General features: G+C 38.8%; 1 protein-coding gene across 3 annotated transcripts; it reads left to right on the forward strand.

Moving 5' to 3' along the window:
• Window positions 1-107: 107 nt before the first annotated feature.
• Window positions 108-15,533, forward strand: CEP20 (centrosomal protein 20). 3 transcript variants are annotated; one of them, XM_082856946.1, is made up of 5 exons: window positions 108-198; window positions 3,384-3,581; window positions 5,856-5,940; window positions 9,489-9,625; window positions 14,325-15,533. In XM_082856946.1, exons 1-5 carry the CDS (start codon window positions 171-173, stop codon window positions 14,399-14,401), a joined length of 525 nt encoding a protein of 174 aa, XP_082713072.1. In that variant the 5' UTR covers window positions 108-170; the 3' UTR covers window positions 14,402-15,533. The 3 variants fall into 3 exon arrangements, with proteins under 3 accessions (XP_082713072.1, XP_082713073.1, XP_082713074.1); XM_082856947.1 differs by lacking the exon at window positions 14,325-15,533 and adding an exon at window positions 10,477-10,818; XM_082856948.1 differs by lacking the exon at window positions 9,489-9,625.
• The last annotated feature ends 1,148 nt before the right edge of the window (window positions 15,534-16,681 follow it).

Genomic DNA, 16,681 nt, shown 5'->3' on the forward strand with positions numbered 1-16,681 from the left:
GTGGGGTCTCTCTGGACCGTCACCCCATCCAACCACGGAGAACGTAAACGAAGAGGGGCGGGACTAGGCGCGGCGAGAGCGGCGAGCCTGTTGGCTACAGGCCACGCCGCGGGGCGGGGCGGAGCTGCGCGTGCGCACGGCCTAGGCGTGCCCGTGTGGGCCGTTGAAAAATGGCGACTGTTGCTGAGCTGAAGGCGGGTGAGTGCGAATGGGAAGCTTGCTGGCTGAACTTTGTAGGCCTTCAGCCTGTGAAAAGGATGGGACGAAATGAGGGTGCGCGGAACACTAGTCAGCCTTTTCGTTCTGTGGCGTCAGGGCCTGCGGAGCGTCCAGAGGGCGTGGCGGCCGCCGCGCGGGGGCCCTGAGGGGATGTGGTTGCATAGGGACAATGTTTAAACCGGCTTTGAGCTGGAGGAGGAGTCCCAGGACCCCCAGGTACCTGAGAGGTCTATAGTTCTGCACCTTGGGGCTCTGGCGCATCCTTCTGGACCTCGACGGGGGCGAGGCCGTGGGCCGGGCCTTTTCCTCCGGGCTGATGATTCCAATGTCTAAACCACTATTGTTGGTGTTCCGCACAATCCTAAACCATTTGTTTGCTTATCTCATTGCGTCCTTACAACCACCTGCGAGGTGGGTCGCGATTTTCCATGGGGAAAAAGTGGAGGTAGAACGGTGTCTGGCTTGGCCATTCTCCTGTGTTTTAGGAAAAGTTCCACAAAGGTTCGAGCCCTTAAGCTGAGAACATTTGTACACCGTTAGTTTTGACGCAAATGTCCAAACAAGTAATAGTAATTATAGTTATTAGTCATAGAGCTTTATGTGTCAGGCACAGCCCAGCCCCTGTGTTATCTAATTTATTCTGTGTATGAACCTTATGCCCATTTCGTAGATTAGGAAATTGAGGCGCTGAGAGGTGAAATAGATCGACTAAAGTAATTTAGCTATAAAGAGGCAGAGTGAGAACCTAGAGATGCTGCACCAGGCCTGCAGGTCTTAGTTACTGAGTGATACTGCTGCCTGCCTAGTAAAACCAGTTCCATTTTTCAGGGAATTTAGGCTCTAAATCAGTGATTCTTAGAGATTTGGTGGGGAGAGTATGATTTGAGAATATGATTCAGGAATTATTGATCTAAATGTATATTTGCGGCCCAGGACTGATGAACAATCATTAAAAAAGCATACCTCTATCCACAAGGACAGACTTGACATGAATTGGTGAACTCTCTCCCCAGGAAACACATATCACCTGTACTACTGCATGCAACTTCTGAGGATTTAAAGATACTTTGGAATATAAACCAGGTTAAGAAGCTCTTTCCAAAGAAATTGTCATGGTACAGTGTTTTAATAACCATGATAATAGAACCCTAGAACTCTCTAGACAAGGGATGGCCTACACAGATGTAGGGAGCCCTTTATGCTTTTCCTGCATTTGTCAGCTCTGAATATACTTAGTGTTCAAGAGAAACCCATTGAAAATGCTTGCCAATCAATGATCTTATATGGGCTTTCACCTTTTTAAAGCACTTTCCCCTCACATTTTTCCACCTTACTTGGTTCTACCTCTGAGACATAGAACTCATGTTGGAGAAGACAAGTGAGGCAGGAGTTAGTGATCTACCGCTGAGGTAGTGATGAGGCATGCTGGGTTTCCTAACTCCAGCTTCATTAATTCTCATTTCTTTGCTGAGTTCAAGGCTGTGCTGTGTGCAAATACAGAGTAATTGGGGGGAAAAAATCTCTCCGTCTAATTTCTAAAGATGGAATTGGAGAACAGGGGTTCAGTTATGATCCCAACATAATAAAGCTGTACCTGCCTTTTATGGGCCTGTTGCACAGTCTGACTGGGTGATAACTACTCTTAACACACCTGCAAAAAAGGTTGAGGGGATGAATCTAAATATAAGGGCCAAGAAAGGTTAAAGTCTAGTCCAGATTGTATCTCTTTAATCAACAAAACCTGACTCAGGTTTTTGTTGTTTATCAAAGCTTAAAAAAATTTCACGTCCATGCCTACTTGGATACACTCCCTGGGCTCCTTTTATTTTATTTTATTTTTGGCTGCATTGGGTCTTCGTTGCGGCACGCGGGCTTTCTCTAGTTGCTGCGAGCGGGGGCTACTCTTCGTTGCAGTGCGGGGACTTCTCATTGCGGTGGCTTCTCTTGTTGCGGAGCATGGGCTCTAGGCGCATGGGCTTCAGTACTTGTGGCTTGCGGACTCTAGAGTGCAGGCTCAGTAGTTGTGGCACATGGGCTTAGTTGCGCCGTGGCCTGTGGGATCTTCCCGGACCAGGACTCGAACCCGTGTCCCACGTGTTGGCAGGCGGATTCTTAACCACTGCGCCGCCAGGGAAGTCCCTGGGCTCCCTTTCTGAATTGTCATTATTGGGGTGTACTTATTTATAGCATAATACAGTATTAAACTATATTTATTACACCAATAGTATACAGCACAGTATTATAATGCCTCTAGGCAGCTCTCTATTCTAGGCACTATGGGTGAAATGTGTTAATTCTCTGGAGTTGTTATTTAGCTATTAAGGACAATGTGAGAGAAAAAAAAAAAAGGTTCCAGACCACTGCAAGGGATGATGCCAATTCAGCCCTATCCATATTAGTATTTATAGCTAAATCTCATTATCATAACTACTGATATTTGTAATAATGACCCTTGCTTATCAAGAAGTTAGATTACGTTCAGCATATATATCCCTGATTCCTTGAGATGACATTGATAAAGTTACATGTTAGATTTCTAAGTAGGCTTACAATTTCAAAATCTTACTGTTTTAAGGAATTAACTCATAATTACCTTTAAAAAACAAACCCCCCAGAACAAAAGCCCACCGTTTTGTTCAGAATGGGCCATTTCCCAAGGGTTCTGGGTATCAGTTTTTATACAAAGGGCACGACATAGTCCTTCCTTTTTGGAGTGTACTTGTTATCTTTAATCATCTACTTTCTGGACCAGAGGGTTTTAGTGACATACAGAACCTGTCTGCAGTGACAACCATTCTTGAAAAGATATGAGACACTGGGAGATAAGTTCAGATCCCAGTAAGCTAAGTATATTTCTCTCCCCCTTTTGTTCTTCACTAAAGAATGTGTATCAGTCTGTAGCCTCTGACAGTGATGATGTTGGAAGGATAAATTTGCATTTGCTTAAATATATTAAAATAGTAAATCATCACAACTCAGGAACTTTATTTTTTATTACAAATGTGGCTTGTGGTAGCTAATGTGATGATTGTTCAGTTTGTCATAGAGTATAGGTTGAAAGTGCATGTTATGCCATTTACCTTTTAAGCATTTTTCTTCAGAGTTTGGCTAAGAATGACAAAATTCCTTCTGTAACTGAAGCATTAATATTTTATATTTAACAGTTTTAAAGGACACCTTGGAAAAAAGAGGAGTATTAGGGCATTTAAAAGCAAGGATTCGAGCTGAAGTTTTCAATGCTCTTGATGATGAAAGTGAACCTCGACCATTATTGTCTCATGAAAACCTTCTAATTAATGAATTAATTCGGGAGTATTTGGAATTCAACAAATATAAGTATACAGCATCTGTCCTCATAGCAGGTAAGAGGTTATTTATTGTTAGTTACCTGATATGAAATCTGCCTCTTCCCTTCTCCCAATTCTCAGAAAGTGTTTAGCCTAGAAATCTAATTCCATTACCAAACAGTATCATCTGGGACATGCCTGGAACATAAAACCTCCCATGGGCTCTTTCCATAGCTTGAACAAGTGCTTGTGAGGTTTATTGTATTATAGGGGAAAATAACTCAATAAACACTTAAACTAGGTACATACTTTGAAAAATCATCCATAATTCCTGGCACTGACAATAAATACTTGTTTACTGGTATTGAGAATAAACAATTCTTTACATTTTACCCTATGTGCTGTCCATCTTTTTTCTATGTATATGCTTTAAAAATATACACACACACATTTAATATATATTCTTTATTAAAAAATATAAAACATTGGGAGATAAAGCCTCAAAATATTGCTACCATGTATTGATCAGGCACTGTATACAAATGTATGTGAAAGCATGATATCTAAAAAGGATTAGGTAATCTATAGAAATTTCAAATAACTGTGTTGTACACCTGAAACTAATATAATATAATATTGTGAACCAACTATACTTAAATAAAAAAAGAAAAAAGAGGTCAACTATACTTCAATTAAAAAAAAGAAAAGAAAAGGATTAGGAAGGTAAACTCCAAACTCATTCTAGTGATGGGAGGGAGAGAAATGGTATTGGGGGGAGGGAGTCAACAGTTAAAAAGAAATTTATTTTATCTGTTAAATTTTATTTCTTAAGAAAGCAAAAGAACTGGAAGAATATGCACAATAGTCAGGATCAGCATTGCTTCTGGGCTGGGGGAGATGAGGTTGGGAGGATGATCAAAAACACCTTGCATGTACATAACTTGATTCCCTTGTTCAAGGTATAATCTGTGCTTTAAGAGTGTTTGGTGCCTTGGAGACATGCCTCATCAAAGAAAAGAGATCATGAAGTGGATTTTGGAAGAGAGAATGGATTCCTTATTTGTGATGCTGGAATTTTCCATTCGATAGATCTTTTGTTAATATTCTAGATCTTTTATTTAATGTTAACTGAATGTTAATACCTTAACTGAATAAAGACTGATGATCTTTATTGGTTTAAGGATCTTCAATATCAGTATCTTCACTTTCTTCAGTTTGTTATAGATGGCTATATAATACATTAATAATCAGAAAAGAAGAATATGAAAATATCATCAATTAGATGTCTTGGACTTGTGCTTACCTAGAATGGAATATAATGACATAGTCAAGTTTCTACAGTGTCTTGGCTTTTTAAAACAAAAAATGAGGTAAAATTAACATATAAGATTCTTTACCATTTTTAGTATATAGTTCTATGGATTTTACCAAATTCATACAGTTGTGTAACTACCACCACAATCACAATCACGATATAGAACGTTTCCATCACCTCAGAAAATTCCCTGTGTCCCTTTGTAGACAACCTCTTCTCCTACCCTCAAACCCCTAGCAACCTCTGATCTGTTGTTTTCTGTACCTATCATTTGCCTTTTCCAGAACATCATATAAGTGAAACCATGCAGGATGTAGCATTTTGTATCTTTTTCCTTTCACTCAGCATAACACATTTGAGACCATGCTGTTGTTTTTCCCCTCCGAATAGCATTCCATTGTATGGTTGTATTGATTTATCTATTATCAGTTGATAGACATTTGGGTTGCTTCTAGTTTTTGGCAATTATGAGTCAAGCTGCTATAAAACATTCATTTACAAGTTTGGCCGAACGTTGTTTTCATGTCTCTTGGGTAAAGAGCTAAGAGTGGGATTGCTGGGTTGTGTGTGGTAAGTGTATGCTTACCTTTATAAGTGGATGCAACATTTTGTACTCCTTCCGGCAGAGTATGAGGGTTCCAGTTGCCCTGTGTCCTTGCCAGCACTTCATATTAGTGTTTATTGTACTTTTAGATTTATTGCCGCCAAATGGATATCAGCACTGTCATGTATTTAATTTACAGGCTTCTTAGAAAATAGGACTTCTGAAGTCTAGTATATAGAAACAATATTTTCCCAACTCAAAATTGGGGGATTTAAAAAATAAATTTATGTTAAACTGTATTAAAATATGCATTTAACAAAGTAGCTATTCTGAAAGTCATAAAATCACATACAGTTGCATCTGCCTTGGCGTGTGCCATCATTCTTCTAAAATCTGAAAAATGTGTATACCTCGTAAGTGTGGTTTTTATCAAAATCCTATTTACTTTTTACATTAATAAAGACTCAGTGTTTTATGATTTTCCCCCCAGAATCTGGTCAACCCGTAGTTCCATTGGACAGACAGTTTCTCATCCGTGAACTAAATGCATTTGAAGAATCAAAGGATAATACAATGTAAGAAGTTTTTTAAAAAATAAGTTTTCAGATACTGTTGTATTGGAGTCATAATTGCATAGCAGTGGTTTTATTTCATTTTAATTCAGGAGGTATTTATTTGGGCCCAGTGTGTATCTAGCACACGTCTACGGTGTGCAGCTGTGTGTAGGTGCTAAATGCCTGTGGTTTCAGAGGACTGAGCACCCCTGCTTTATCCTAAGGGTCACGTCTCTTGGCTTCTTCATCCATCCTTTTGTTTTTTACCTGAGGCTTTGCTCTATCAATTGTTTTCTTCCTCACATTTAACTCTTCCTCCTCACTGCTTCCTTCACTTCAACTTGGGAATGTACTCAAATCTCTCCTCTCCAAAAAAACCTCTTAACTCCTTTTTATCACTGAACTTAGTGAAGATCAACCCCCTGTTTTCATTTTGTTATTACCCCCTCTTTTGCCTTCTCTGCATTTTAAGTTCTCCCCTCACCATTTGTACTGAAACTATGCTCTTGAAAAAGAGTGACCACTTTCTAGTAGTTTCTTAGTTTTTTCCCTACTTTAGTGTTTCTTAAACTTTTTCTAGAGGATCCCTGAATGGCAGAAAAAATTGTACCTAGGAGGCCTGGGAACATAGATCAAAGCACCTTTCCCCTAGTAAGAAATTTCTTTGAAGTCTCATGTTTTCTCTTTCTAAAAGGTTTATTGAATTTTTTCATTCTACTTCATGATATAATTATTTTTACCATTAAAATGTTTTAAATGACATGCCAATTAAATTGAACTCTCCCTCAAATCTTTGTGTAAAATTAGTGTTCTGGGATCATATGCCACCTGTACTTTGTACCAGGCCCCTAGCACTAAGAGTGGATATATATCTATTTCCAATTTGAGAAGCTCAGCTTTACTTGAGTTTCTGCAGTGTTTTGTAATATTGACAACTCTTCCTTAAAACACTTCTTGTCATTTGTCTTTTATGACCCTTTACTGTCTTGGTTTTTCTGTCTCCCTAATGGTCGTCACAGTTTCTTCATTGGCTCCTTTAAGGTTCCTTTAAATTGTGGGCACTCTCCCCCAAGTTTTGTCCTTAACTTTCTTTTCCTCTTGTCCCCCTGCCCACTTTTCTATGTAGTCTTGAGTCTTTAATGATGTCTCCATGCTGGTGACTCTGCTTTAAATCTTACAGCGCTCATGAATTACGGGCCCACATTTCTGCTGGCATCTCAAACTCTGTGTGTCCAAAAATCAAGTCCATTATTTTCATCTCTTCAAGCCCCCCTCATAGCTTCCTCATACAGCCATTCAGGTCTTCACCTGAGAGCTCACTTGCACTTCCGGCTCCTTACTTCTCCACCAGTCATTTTGCGAGTCTCATCAATTTGGCCTGTGCAGTAGCGCCTGTCTGTCCTCACGACCTGTGCCGTGCAGTTCAGGAGGCGTCTGTCCCGTTTCTCTCCAGTCACTTTCTTTTCTAACTCACGTCACGCTGCCAATAGTTTGCTTTCTGAAAGCAAATGTTGCTTTAAAGCATTTCCATTGAAAAGTTTTCAGATTTCAAAAAGTAATGTGGTCCATATATGGTGTAGGCTCCAGTGGAAGTCTGAAGTAGCATTAATAGTCACATTAATATTTTTCAGTGAAACTTAAGAATTTTCACAAAAAGTAGATAAAGTGTATAATAACCTTATATTAGGTCAAGCCATGCCACCAAATGAGTTTGTGCCAAATTTATGAAGAAAATTAGTTTTCAGAGTTTTTGTTTTTCAGAATTGCAAATAAGGCATTGTGAAGCTGTACTTTAAAAACATTAAGTAGGATTTTTGAAAAAAGAAATCTTAATATTCATGAAGCTGCAGGTTAAATGTGGTAGTTTTATATTTTCTAATATGTCTTAAAAATTTTAAATCTTAAGTAAATTTTATTGTAAATTTGGAAAACAGAATTTTTTTAATTTAAAAATCTTCTTTGACCAGTTAACACTTTGGGAAACAATGGTTTAAAGTAGACGAAGAGACCTATTTTATATTCCTGTATGAAGCTTTTATAAGAGCTGAGGCATCTTATTAAATAGAGAAACTCACTCTCTTGGTTTCTTTGTGGTATGGAAAAATTGCTTTTGTGTGTAGTTGGTTATTTATTGCTGTATAACAGATTACCCCAGAAGTTGGTGGTTTAAAACAACAGACATTTATTATCAGTAGAGAGGAATCTGGGCGTGGCTTCTGTGGCTGGTCTCACTCATGAGATTGCAGTTAAGATGTTGACCGGAGATACAGTCATCTGAAGGCTTGGCTGGAGCTGGAGGATCCATTTCCATGTGGCACATTCACATGGCTGCTTGTCGGAGGCCTCAGTTCTTCACTACATGAACCTTTCCACGGGACAGCTTGAGTGTCCTCATGACACGGCAACTGACTTACCCTAGGGAGAATGACCAAGAGAGAAGGCAAGGAGGAGGCCGCAATGCCGTTTATGACCTAGACTCTAAAGTTGCAAGTGCTGTCACTTAATGCCTTACTCAGTTCCTGAGAAGTGAGTTCAGCTCACACTCAAGAGGAGAGCAGTTAGACTCCACCTTTTGAAGGGAAAGGATGTCATACTTTGAACCATCACACCTGCTAATAAGTAGATAGATTATCTCAAAAAGACAATCCATTAAATTGATATTTTCAACTGTGATATTGGAAACAAGGGAAAACCACTCTTTATTGTCATCAGAGCAGCCTCCATTGGTGCAAGGGCACTAATGCAAATCTCCAGGCAGCATGCTGTAAGGAAAAGAATATGGGACTTGGGGTTCAAGTGTAAAGTTTGTTGACTATCTAAGCAATCTCTAGCAAATCCTCAGTGAGCTGTGGTTTTCTCATTTATAAATTGGAGATGATGATATCACAAGGTAAAGATAAAATGAAGAGAGAGAAGAGTGTTTTGTAAACTGTAAAGTAGCTTTAAAAATACTAGTTCTTGCCCGACTCCTGTATAGCTTGCATTTATATACCATTTAATATGTGCCAGGTATGGTTCTAAGCACTTGATATTTATTAACTCATTTTGTCCATAACTGCCCTATGAGGTAGAGACTATGCTTATCCTCATTTATAGAGGAAGAAACATTTATGAGGCTGGGGACGTTAAGAATCTTGCTGAGGTCAAGTGGCAGGGCCAGGATTTGAACCCAGGCAAGGATTTATTAATCCAATAAATATATATTGAATAGTTGTTTTGTATCAGACCATGTTAGGTAGTGGGAAATCTTATACTGGACTTCGGAGTTTAAAAAAAAAAAGCTGATTCCTGTGCATTGATTGAAATTGTATTTCATCTTAGGTGAGGTTTAACTTGTTAGTGTTTTCTCTGGATTTTAAAATTGTCTTTAGAGTTAAATGGTACACTTAAATTTGAAAAGGCATGAACAAGTTTGCAATTTGGATAATAAATAATGCATCTTTTTTCTTTTAAGTCTGGTGAATTACTTGGCTATTTTCGTGTCAGAGGCTACCTTTTAAAGAGTAGATATTTTTAAGCTTTTCCTATTTATTCAAATTGAATTGATTTTGATTTTCTTCCTGCTATAGACCTCTTTTATATGGAATTTTAGCTCATTTCTTGCATGGAACTAAGGATGACATCCAAAATACATTTCTGAAAGGGTCTTCACTTCAGCCTACAAACCCAAATCTTGGCAGACAACCTAATGGAAGAAAGCAAATGGGTATGAGTTTTCTGAGACTTATCATTTAGCTATCAGCAAGTATGTTTTCTTCCTATCTGTTTTTATCTTTGGAACAGTTTTTCCTAAGATTTTGAGTCAAAGTTTAATTCCATTTATATCCAATATAGTTAGCCCGTGTTATTTATCCTCAAAAAAACAATGCTTTTCAGAAGGAGAATCTTGTGAGGTGTGGGGAGATGACTAGACAAAATTCTTAGATATAATTTCTATAAAGAAGTGTTGAAAAACTTGATTTTCACATAGATTTTGTACTCTTTGGAGTAGCTTAGATCCTTAGCGTACTGAAGAAGGAGCTTTTTATCACATTATCAATTTTTTCCCCTCTAAGACTGAAAAAAGGCAAGATTGCTGAATATAGATAGAGCAGTCAGAGGTCTATGTGTTGTCCTTTGCATTTGCAGGATTCCTTTTTTTTGAGGGGGTGGGGGGAATACTCTTTGTGGTAGTGTTGTAGTTATCTATAAATAAATTCTTAGGAGAACAGCTCATATTTCTTTTAAGAATGCTCACTCTTCCAATGAGGTTTCAGTTGTTTTGATTATATCAGCAGTAGAACCTCAGTTTGATAATCTAAATTGAATGATTTATAGCTCAGTGTTTCCAACTGTGGTTGAGAGTTGGTCTCTCTTTTTAAGGATAGTCATAGGTGGGGCTCAGGCAGCTGATTATCAGAACAAATATAAATCTTTTTTTTTTGAACCTGCACCCTTGGCAGTGAAAGCGTGGAGTCCTAACCACTGGACTGCCAGGGAATTCCCAGAACAAATATAAATCTTGACTGTTGAAGTAAACTTTCAAGAAACATCTAAAGTGCAAATTGTCTTTTGCAGTTTTCCTGAACTGCCATGAGCAATATTGATCATGTTGGGCTTCCCTGGTGGCGCAGTGGTTAAGAATCCACCTGCCAATGCAGGGGACACAGGTTCGAGCCCTGGTCCGGGAAGATCCCACATGCCGCAGAGCAATTAAGCCCATGCAGCACAACTACTGAGCCTGCACTCTAGAGCTTGCGAGCCACAAATACTGAGCCCACGTGTCACAACTACTGAAGCCTGCGTGCCTAGAGCCCGTGCTCTGCAACAAGAGAAGCCACCACAGTGAGAAGCCTGTGCACCTCAATGAAGAGCAGCCCCTGCTCGCTGCAACTAGAGAAAGCCCGTGAACAGCAACGAGGACCCAACACAGCCAAAAACAAATAAATAAAAAATAAATTTTAAAAAAAGAAAGTATTTAATTGCCTTTTGAGATAATTGCGAATATTTAAAAAAATATATTGATCATGTTAAATACTTACTCTGTCTCTTAAGATCTGAAAGCAAAATATTTGTGAATCAGGGTGATCTCTTGAAGGTTAGTTCTGACTTTACTAGGAGTTATCCTTCTATATATCTTAGAATTCTAAGTCCATGGAACATTGGAAAAGAAATCATTCCCGTCTTCTTATTTTAGTTGAGAAAACCAAGACTGAGAGGTTCATTGACTCATCTAAAGCCTGTAGCTGATCATTTTTAGCAGAATCAACACCCTTGATTGCCATTCCTGTACACTTTCCACTTAAAGAATATGGAGAAGTTTTCTTAGTTCCTTTTTCAAGTATTGGTAAGGAACTGTCATTATTGCCTACTATTTGGCAAGAACTTAAAAAACAAAACAAAACACACGGTACAAGAGTAAATGTCTAAACATCAGTAGTATAATGTGAAATTCCCTCTAACCTCCTCCCTCCTTGCCTCTCCCTAATGCCTTGATTTCCCTCCCCTCCACAGAAGGTAGTGCTGTTAGCAGCTTGGTGGGTGTCCTTCAGGAGTCATTTCTACATATTTAAATTTATATGCACTGTTCCTGTACATATTATCCTACAGTTTGCTTTTTTCACTTGTTTTATCAATTTATGTAGATCTGCTTCTACCTCGTTCTTTCTGTAGTATTCCATAGTACTATTGCTAATCACTCTTTACTGATCTACTTTTGTATTTTTTTTTTCTTTTTTTTTTGGCTGCATTGGGTCTTCGTTGATGCGCATGGGCTTTCTCTAGTTGTGGTGAGCGGGGGCTACTCTTAGTTGTGGTGTGCGGGCTTCTCACTGTGGTGGTTTCTCGTTGCAGAGCACGGGCTATAGGCGTGTGGGCTTCAGTAATTGCAGCACGTGGGCTCAGTAGTTGCAGCACGCAGGCCCTAGAGCTCTCAGGCTTCAGTGATTGTGGAGCACAGGCTTAGTTGCTCCGTGGCATGTGGGATCTTCCCGGACCAGGGATTGAACCCGTGTCCCCTGCGTTGGCATGTGGATTGTTAACCACAGCACCACCAGGGAAGTCCTACTTTTGTATGTTTTAAATTTTTTGCTTTTACAGTATTGCAGGGTAGCATTAGTATTTTTCTTATGTGGATGCCTAGAAGTAGAATTGCTGGTTCAAAATATATGCATATTAAAAAATGTAGTAGATATTGTTTAATTCCCCTCCAAAAAGGCTTTACCACTTTACATGCTTGCCAAGAATATATGATAATGCCAGTTTCTCTTTAATTGTCACCAGTGGATATTGTACACATTAACACATGTTAACACAGCAAACCCATGACGTTGGTATTTTTAGTTCCAGTTGGGTGGGTGGGGGCAGGGTGTGCTAGAGAGGATGCAAGAGTCCTTGGGTTACCTTGGCTCCTGTCTGTATAAAGTGCCAGAGACATCAAAGATTCGAGTTCAAGTCAACAAAGCTTTGGGTACCTATTCTGTGGAAGACTCAGAAAGGAGAATGAGTGCACTAATAGGAGAACAGTGATATTGCAAATTATTTTTCTTGATCATCAAAAATGTTACTGACACAACAGGAACCTCGTGCAATGAATTGTGAAGAATTGTTAGCCCCAAATTGCATTATGTTTCAGTAACACATTTAGGCATTTAGGCATTCCATTTACTTTCTCAACTCCAACTTATTGTGTGAAAGATACATAAGTTTTATTTGACAACATCGAGACGTTATAAAGGTATTAAAATAATTATTCTTCAGATTATATACCTTCTATCTACACAAAGTCATCCAGCTGAAATATAAAACACTAAAATTAAATTCTCTTTTATTTGAAGATAAGTCCAAAGCCTGCCATCATGAAAGCACTTCTTTTATTAAAGCTTTCAGAGTACAAAAAAAAAATGAAGAGGGTTTATATAACAGGCACACTCACCTTTGAAATGGTAGCCAGTTCATTAATGCTGCTGATATTAGTGCTTGTAATATTGAAAGCAAGGTAGTTTTTGCTATAAATAAAAGCCCAGATATTTTATAATAGAGAAAATCATTATCAGCTCAACATTATTGCACATCTATGAAGTACATGAGTGACATACTTAACTCTTTTATAACAGTTCTCTAGAAAACCTAAAATGGTTTTGCCTTAAGGATATTGTTGATCTTGTTCTTCCAGCAAAGTTGCCTAACACTGAGGGGGATGAATTTTCCAGACCTGTGGTAGTGTTAGCACTCTGCACTGCCTCTGAGGATGAGGGGCTGCTCTGGACTAGCAAGACTGTGTGTACAGCAACTTGTCCTCAGAATTAGCAAATCTAGTGTGCATTTTTGGTGCTACAATTGCATATTTCTAACAACTTGTCTAAATTTGTATTTTTTTGTCTCCTGTTATCAAAATGGTCATTAAAAAGGTTTTGTTTTTTATTTGTAAAGAGTGTTTGGGGAATTGGGGGTTAGGGTTGGGGGGGTTCATGTTTTCTTAGGAATTTAGTTTGTGCATCACATTTTTTTTTTTTTTTTTTTTTTGGCTGCGCTGGGTCTTCATTGTGGTGCGTGGGCTCTCTAGTTGTGGCACGCAGGCTTAGTTGCCCCATGGCATGTGGGATCTTAGTTCCCTGGTTGGGATCTTAGTTCCCTGACCAGGGATCAAACCCATGTCCCCAGCATTGGAAGGTGGATTCTTAACCACTGGACCACCAGGGAAGTCCCTGTGCGTTGCATTTTTGTCGCATTGGATGTTAAGTCTCTTTAGGTTCTTTTAATCGAGAATGCTTCTGCCTGCTCCCCTCTGCCCCAGGACAAAAGAAATGGAGCAGACATAGCTAGGGCCCTTTCTTTACTATTCTGGAGCACAGTGTGTGGTCACAGAGGCTCTGGGCTCCTCTGAACCTGCATGGAACTTTCTTGTTTTGGGCTGAAGAACATTTTCTACAATTTCTCGGGGGGTTTTCTGATTTTGGTAGGAAGTTGTAAACCATGCTAGTTTTCTTCTTGCCGCAAGAGGGTGCTGCTGGGAGGATTTCTATTTGAAGAAAAGTTTTTTGTTTTTTGTTGTTTTTCTTTTTAGTTGAGCTTTGGCATCCCTCAAAATACTAATTGAATACACAGTCCTTTCTTGTGAATTCCATTCCTTACATACAGTGTAAGTTTGTAAGTACTTACCCATGGGTTTACTCCAGGGTGTACTCTATTCACTTACAAAAAAATAGTCAGGAAACACTTGTGAAAAATTGGAGTGAGTCCCTAGTACTAAACATTTCTGATTTCTTCAATAGGGTTTTTAATAAAAAACCCTTTTATTGTCCTAAGCCATCTAAAGAACTCACACAATATTAAATATATAACATCCTATAATGTATGTAGATAAGTCTGCCTGCTGCCCATTTTTACTTGGGATGAGTACTGACCTTTGCTTCTGTTCATTGCAGAGGACCACCTACAGAAGGAGCAGGGGAGGAGCACTAACACTGAAAACCTGCACACTTCTCCCGCAATGAAGAGATGACATTTCCATGTGGGGCATTTTTTATAAACTTGTATGCATTAAATAACTTATTTATCCTCCTAATGTTACCAGAATTCATCACTAATATTTGTACTTTGTGGAAATGTGAGTTTCTGCAAAACCTTTAGCCCCTTGTGTTTTACTGCATTTGTGAATAAAAGCTAACTCTGTCATCTAGCTTACCAGATTTGACTTGAAAGAAAATGTGTTGTTTTTAGGAAGATTTTAAAGGCCCCTAAAGTTTTGAGAAATGAAAGGGTTTTTTAGTTCCCTATAAATTCTTCTAAAAAAAAATCAGGTCTTTATAGCCGTACGCTCTGTTCTTTGTTTGGCTGCACCACATGGCTTCCAGGATCTTAGTACCCCAACCAGAGACTGAGCCCAGGCCCCCGCAGTGAAAGCACTGAGTCCTGACCACTGGACTGCCAGGGAATTCCCTGCTCTGTTCTTTACCATGGCACATTAATGAAATTTCCTTCAGGCTGGAATTATGTGGATTTATAGGAAAATTCATTCATGTTTTAAAAAAAAAAAAATTTAAAAGAACACCAAAACCAGAAAAAACTATAATTCCTATAAAGTTTGATTGTTTTCGGGGGTGGAGCTAGCTATTTTTCAGATAACCATTTATAATTAGGTTTAAGTATCTGAATTACTACCTAAATTTGAATGTTGAAACTTGGTAACGACGTACTTTTTCTTTACTTAGACAGTTTGGTTTCTCCTAGAAGATTTAATTAAAAGGTGTGTGGGAGGGAATAATTCTTTTAATTCTGCTGTAAGTAAACCAAGAGTTTATTACGTGACGAATGTGGAATAAACATGAAGAGACAGGCTTTATGAGAAATACCAGAAAGTACCTTTTAAAAGATGGCATTGTTTAACCTCCATGTGGCCTTCAGTTGTGCAATTACAAGATGAGCTATGAAAGGGCCAAGCCTTACTTGTATGGGCTCTGAGTGTCTTATTAAATGTCGATTTTTATTCTTGGGGTAGAAAAATAGTAAGAGCTCTTATAGTGCCATCTCTAAAATGCTACTTTGATATTCATTGACATTTTTATAATGTGGAGTCTTCAGACTGATTTCACTGAAAACAACAAACTATTATAGTAGACACCTGATTGGCACAAATCATAAGGTGTATTCAGAACAAAACTGCATGGGCGCCTGTACACTGACAACATTTAGCTTAAACATTTTCCACAGGGAAGGTGATAAGCGCTGTAGTTGACAGAATTGGCGTTCTTTTCAGGGTATAGATTCTGTGCTGCTTTTGGAAATTATTGAAACTTGATTTTATTTTTGGTGCTAGTCAGGGTTCAGTCCTTACAGATTAACCAAGAACTTTTATCTGAATGCAGAAAATTATTTAAAAAATTGCCTTAAACCATACTTTACAAGTCAAAGGATATTGAGAGGCCCTATTGGTGGGCTAAAATTACATATACAGATGTAGAAGTATTATAAGGGCTCATTTCCATTTTTTAAATGAAATCTATAGTACCTGATTACAGTTATGAATTCCATTGTATTGTATGGGGAGTATAAATATCTGAATTATTCTCAGGGGATTTAGTTTACATGCAGGGCTGTTGGTAGTGGACACTGTTTACCTCAGGAATTGCAATCATGCAGGACTGGGTTAAGAAAAAATGCTGGAGTTTGTCATTTTGGATACTGATACAAAATCATCAAAATAGAAGCTAAACAGAATTGTCACATGTAGTCTATAGCACATTTGTATGCATTATTCTATAACTGGTTTGTACCTAGGCAACTTTTATACTTTCAGTGTATCATTTAATAAAAAACAAAAAAAAATTTAAGCAACTCACCTTTGTGCAAAGGGCTTTCCTCTGACTGTTCTGTCATCAAGAGGTGTCCACTGGAACCAGAAGAAGGCTTGGCGATGGCTCCCTAGGCCTTCATTCGGGATCTCCAGGAACCTAGTTGTTGGAGGGTGCATAGTAAGGTTGAGGGTACTTGGCATCAGCCATATCACCCCGGGACAGTTACTCTTCATAGGGTGGAAGTGGTAGGGGCTGGTGGTGTTATTCTCTGAGGGGACAGTATCATAATCTGTGGGGCCACATATGGCTTGAAAAAGTGCAGTTAGTAGTAGTTTTTTTTTTTGGCCATGCCACGTGCCTTGTGGGATCTTATTTCCCTGACCAGGGATTGAACCCGGGCCCTGGCAGTGAAAGCTCCGAGTCCTAACCACTGGACCGCCAGGGAATTCCCATATGTTCTAGTAGTTTAAATAGGTTCCTGAGCTGAG

Source organism: Leucopleurus acutus (assembly GCF_964270905.1).
Source record: "Leucopleurus acutus genome assembly, chromosome: 16".
Lineage (NCBI taxonomy): Eukaryota > Metazoa > Chordata > Mammalia > Artiodactyla > Delphinidae > Leucopleurus > Leucopleurus acutus.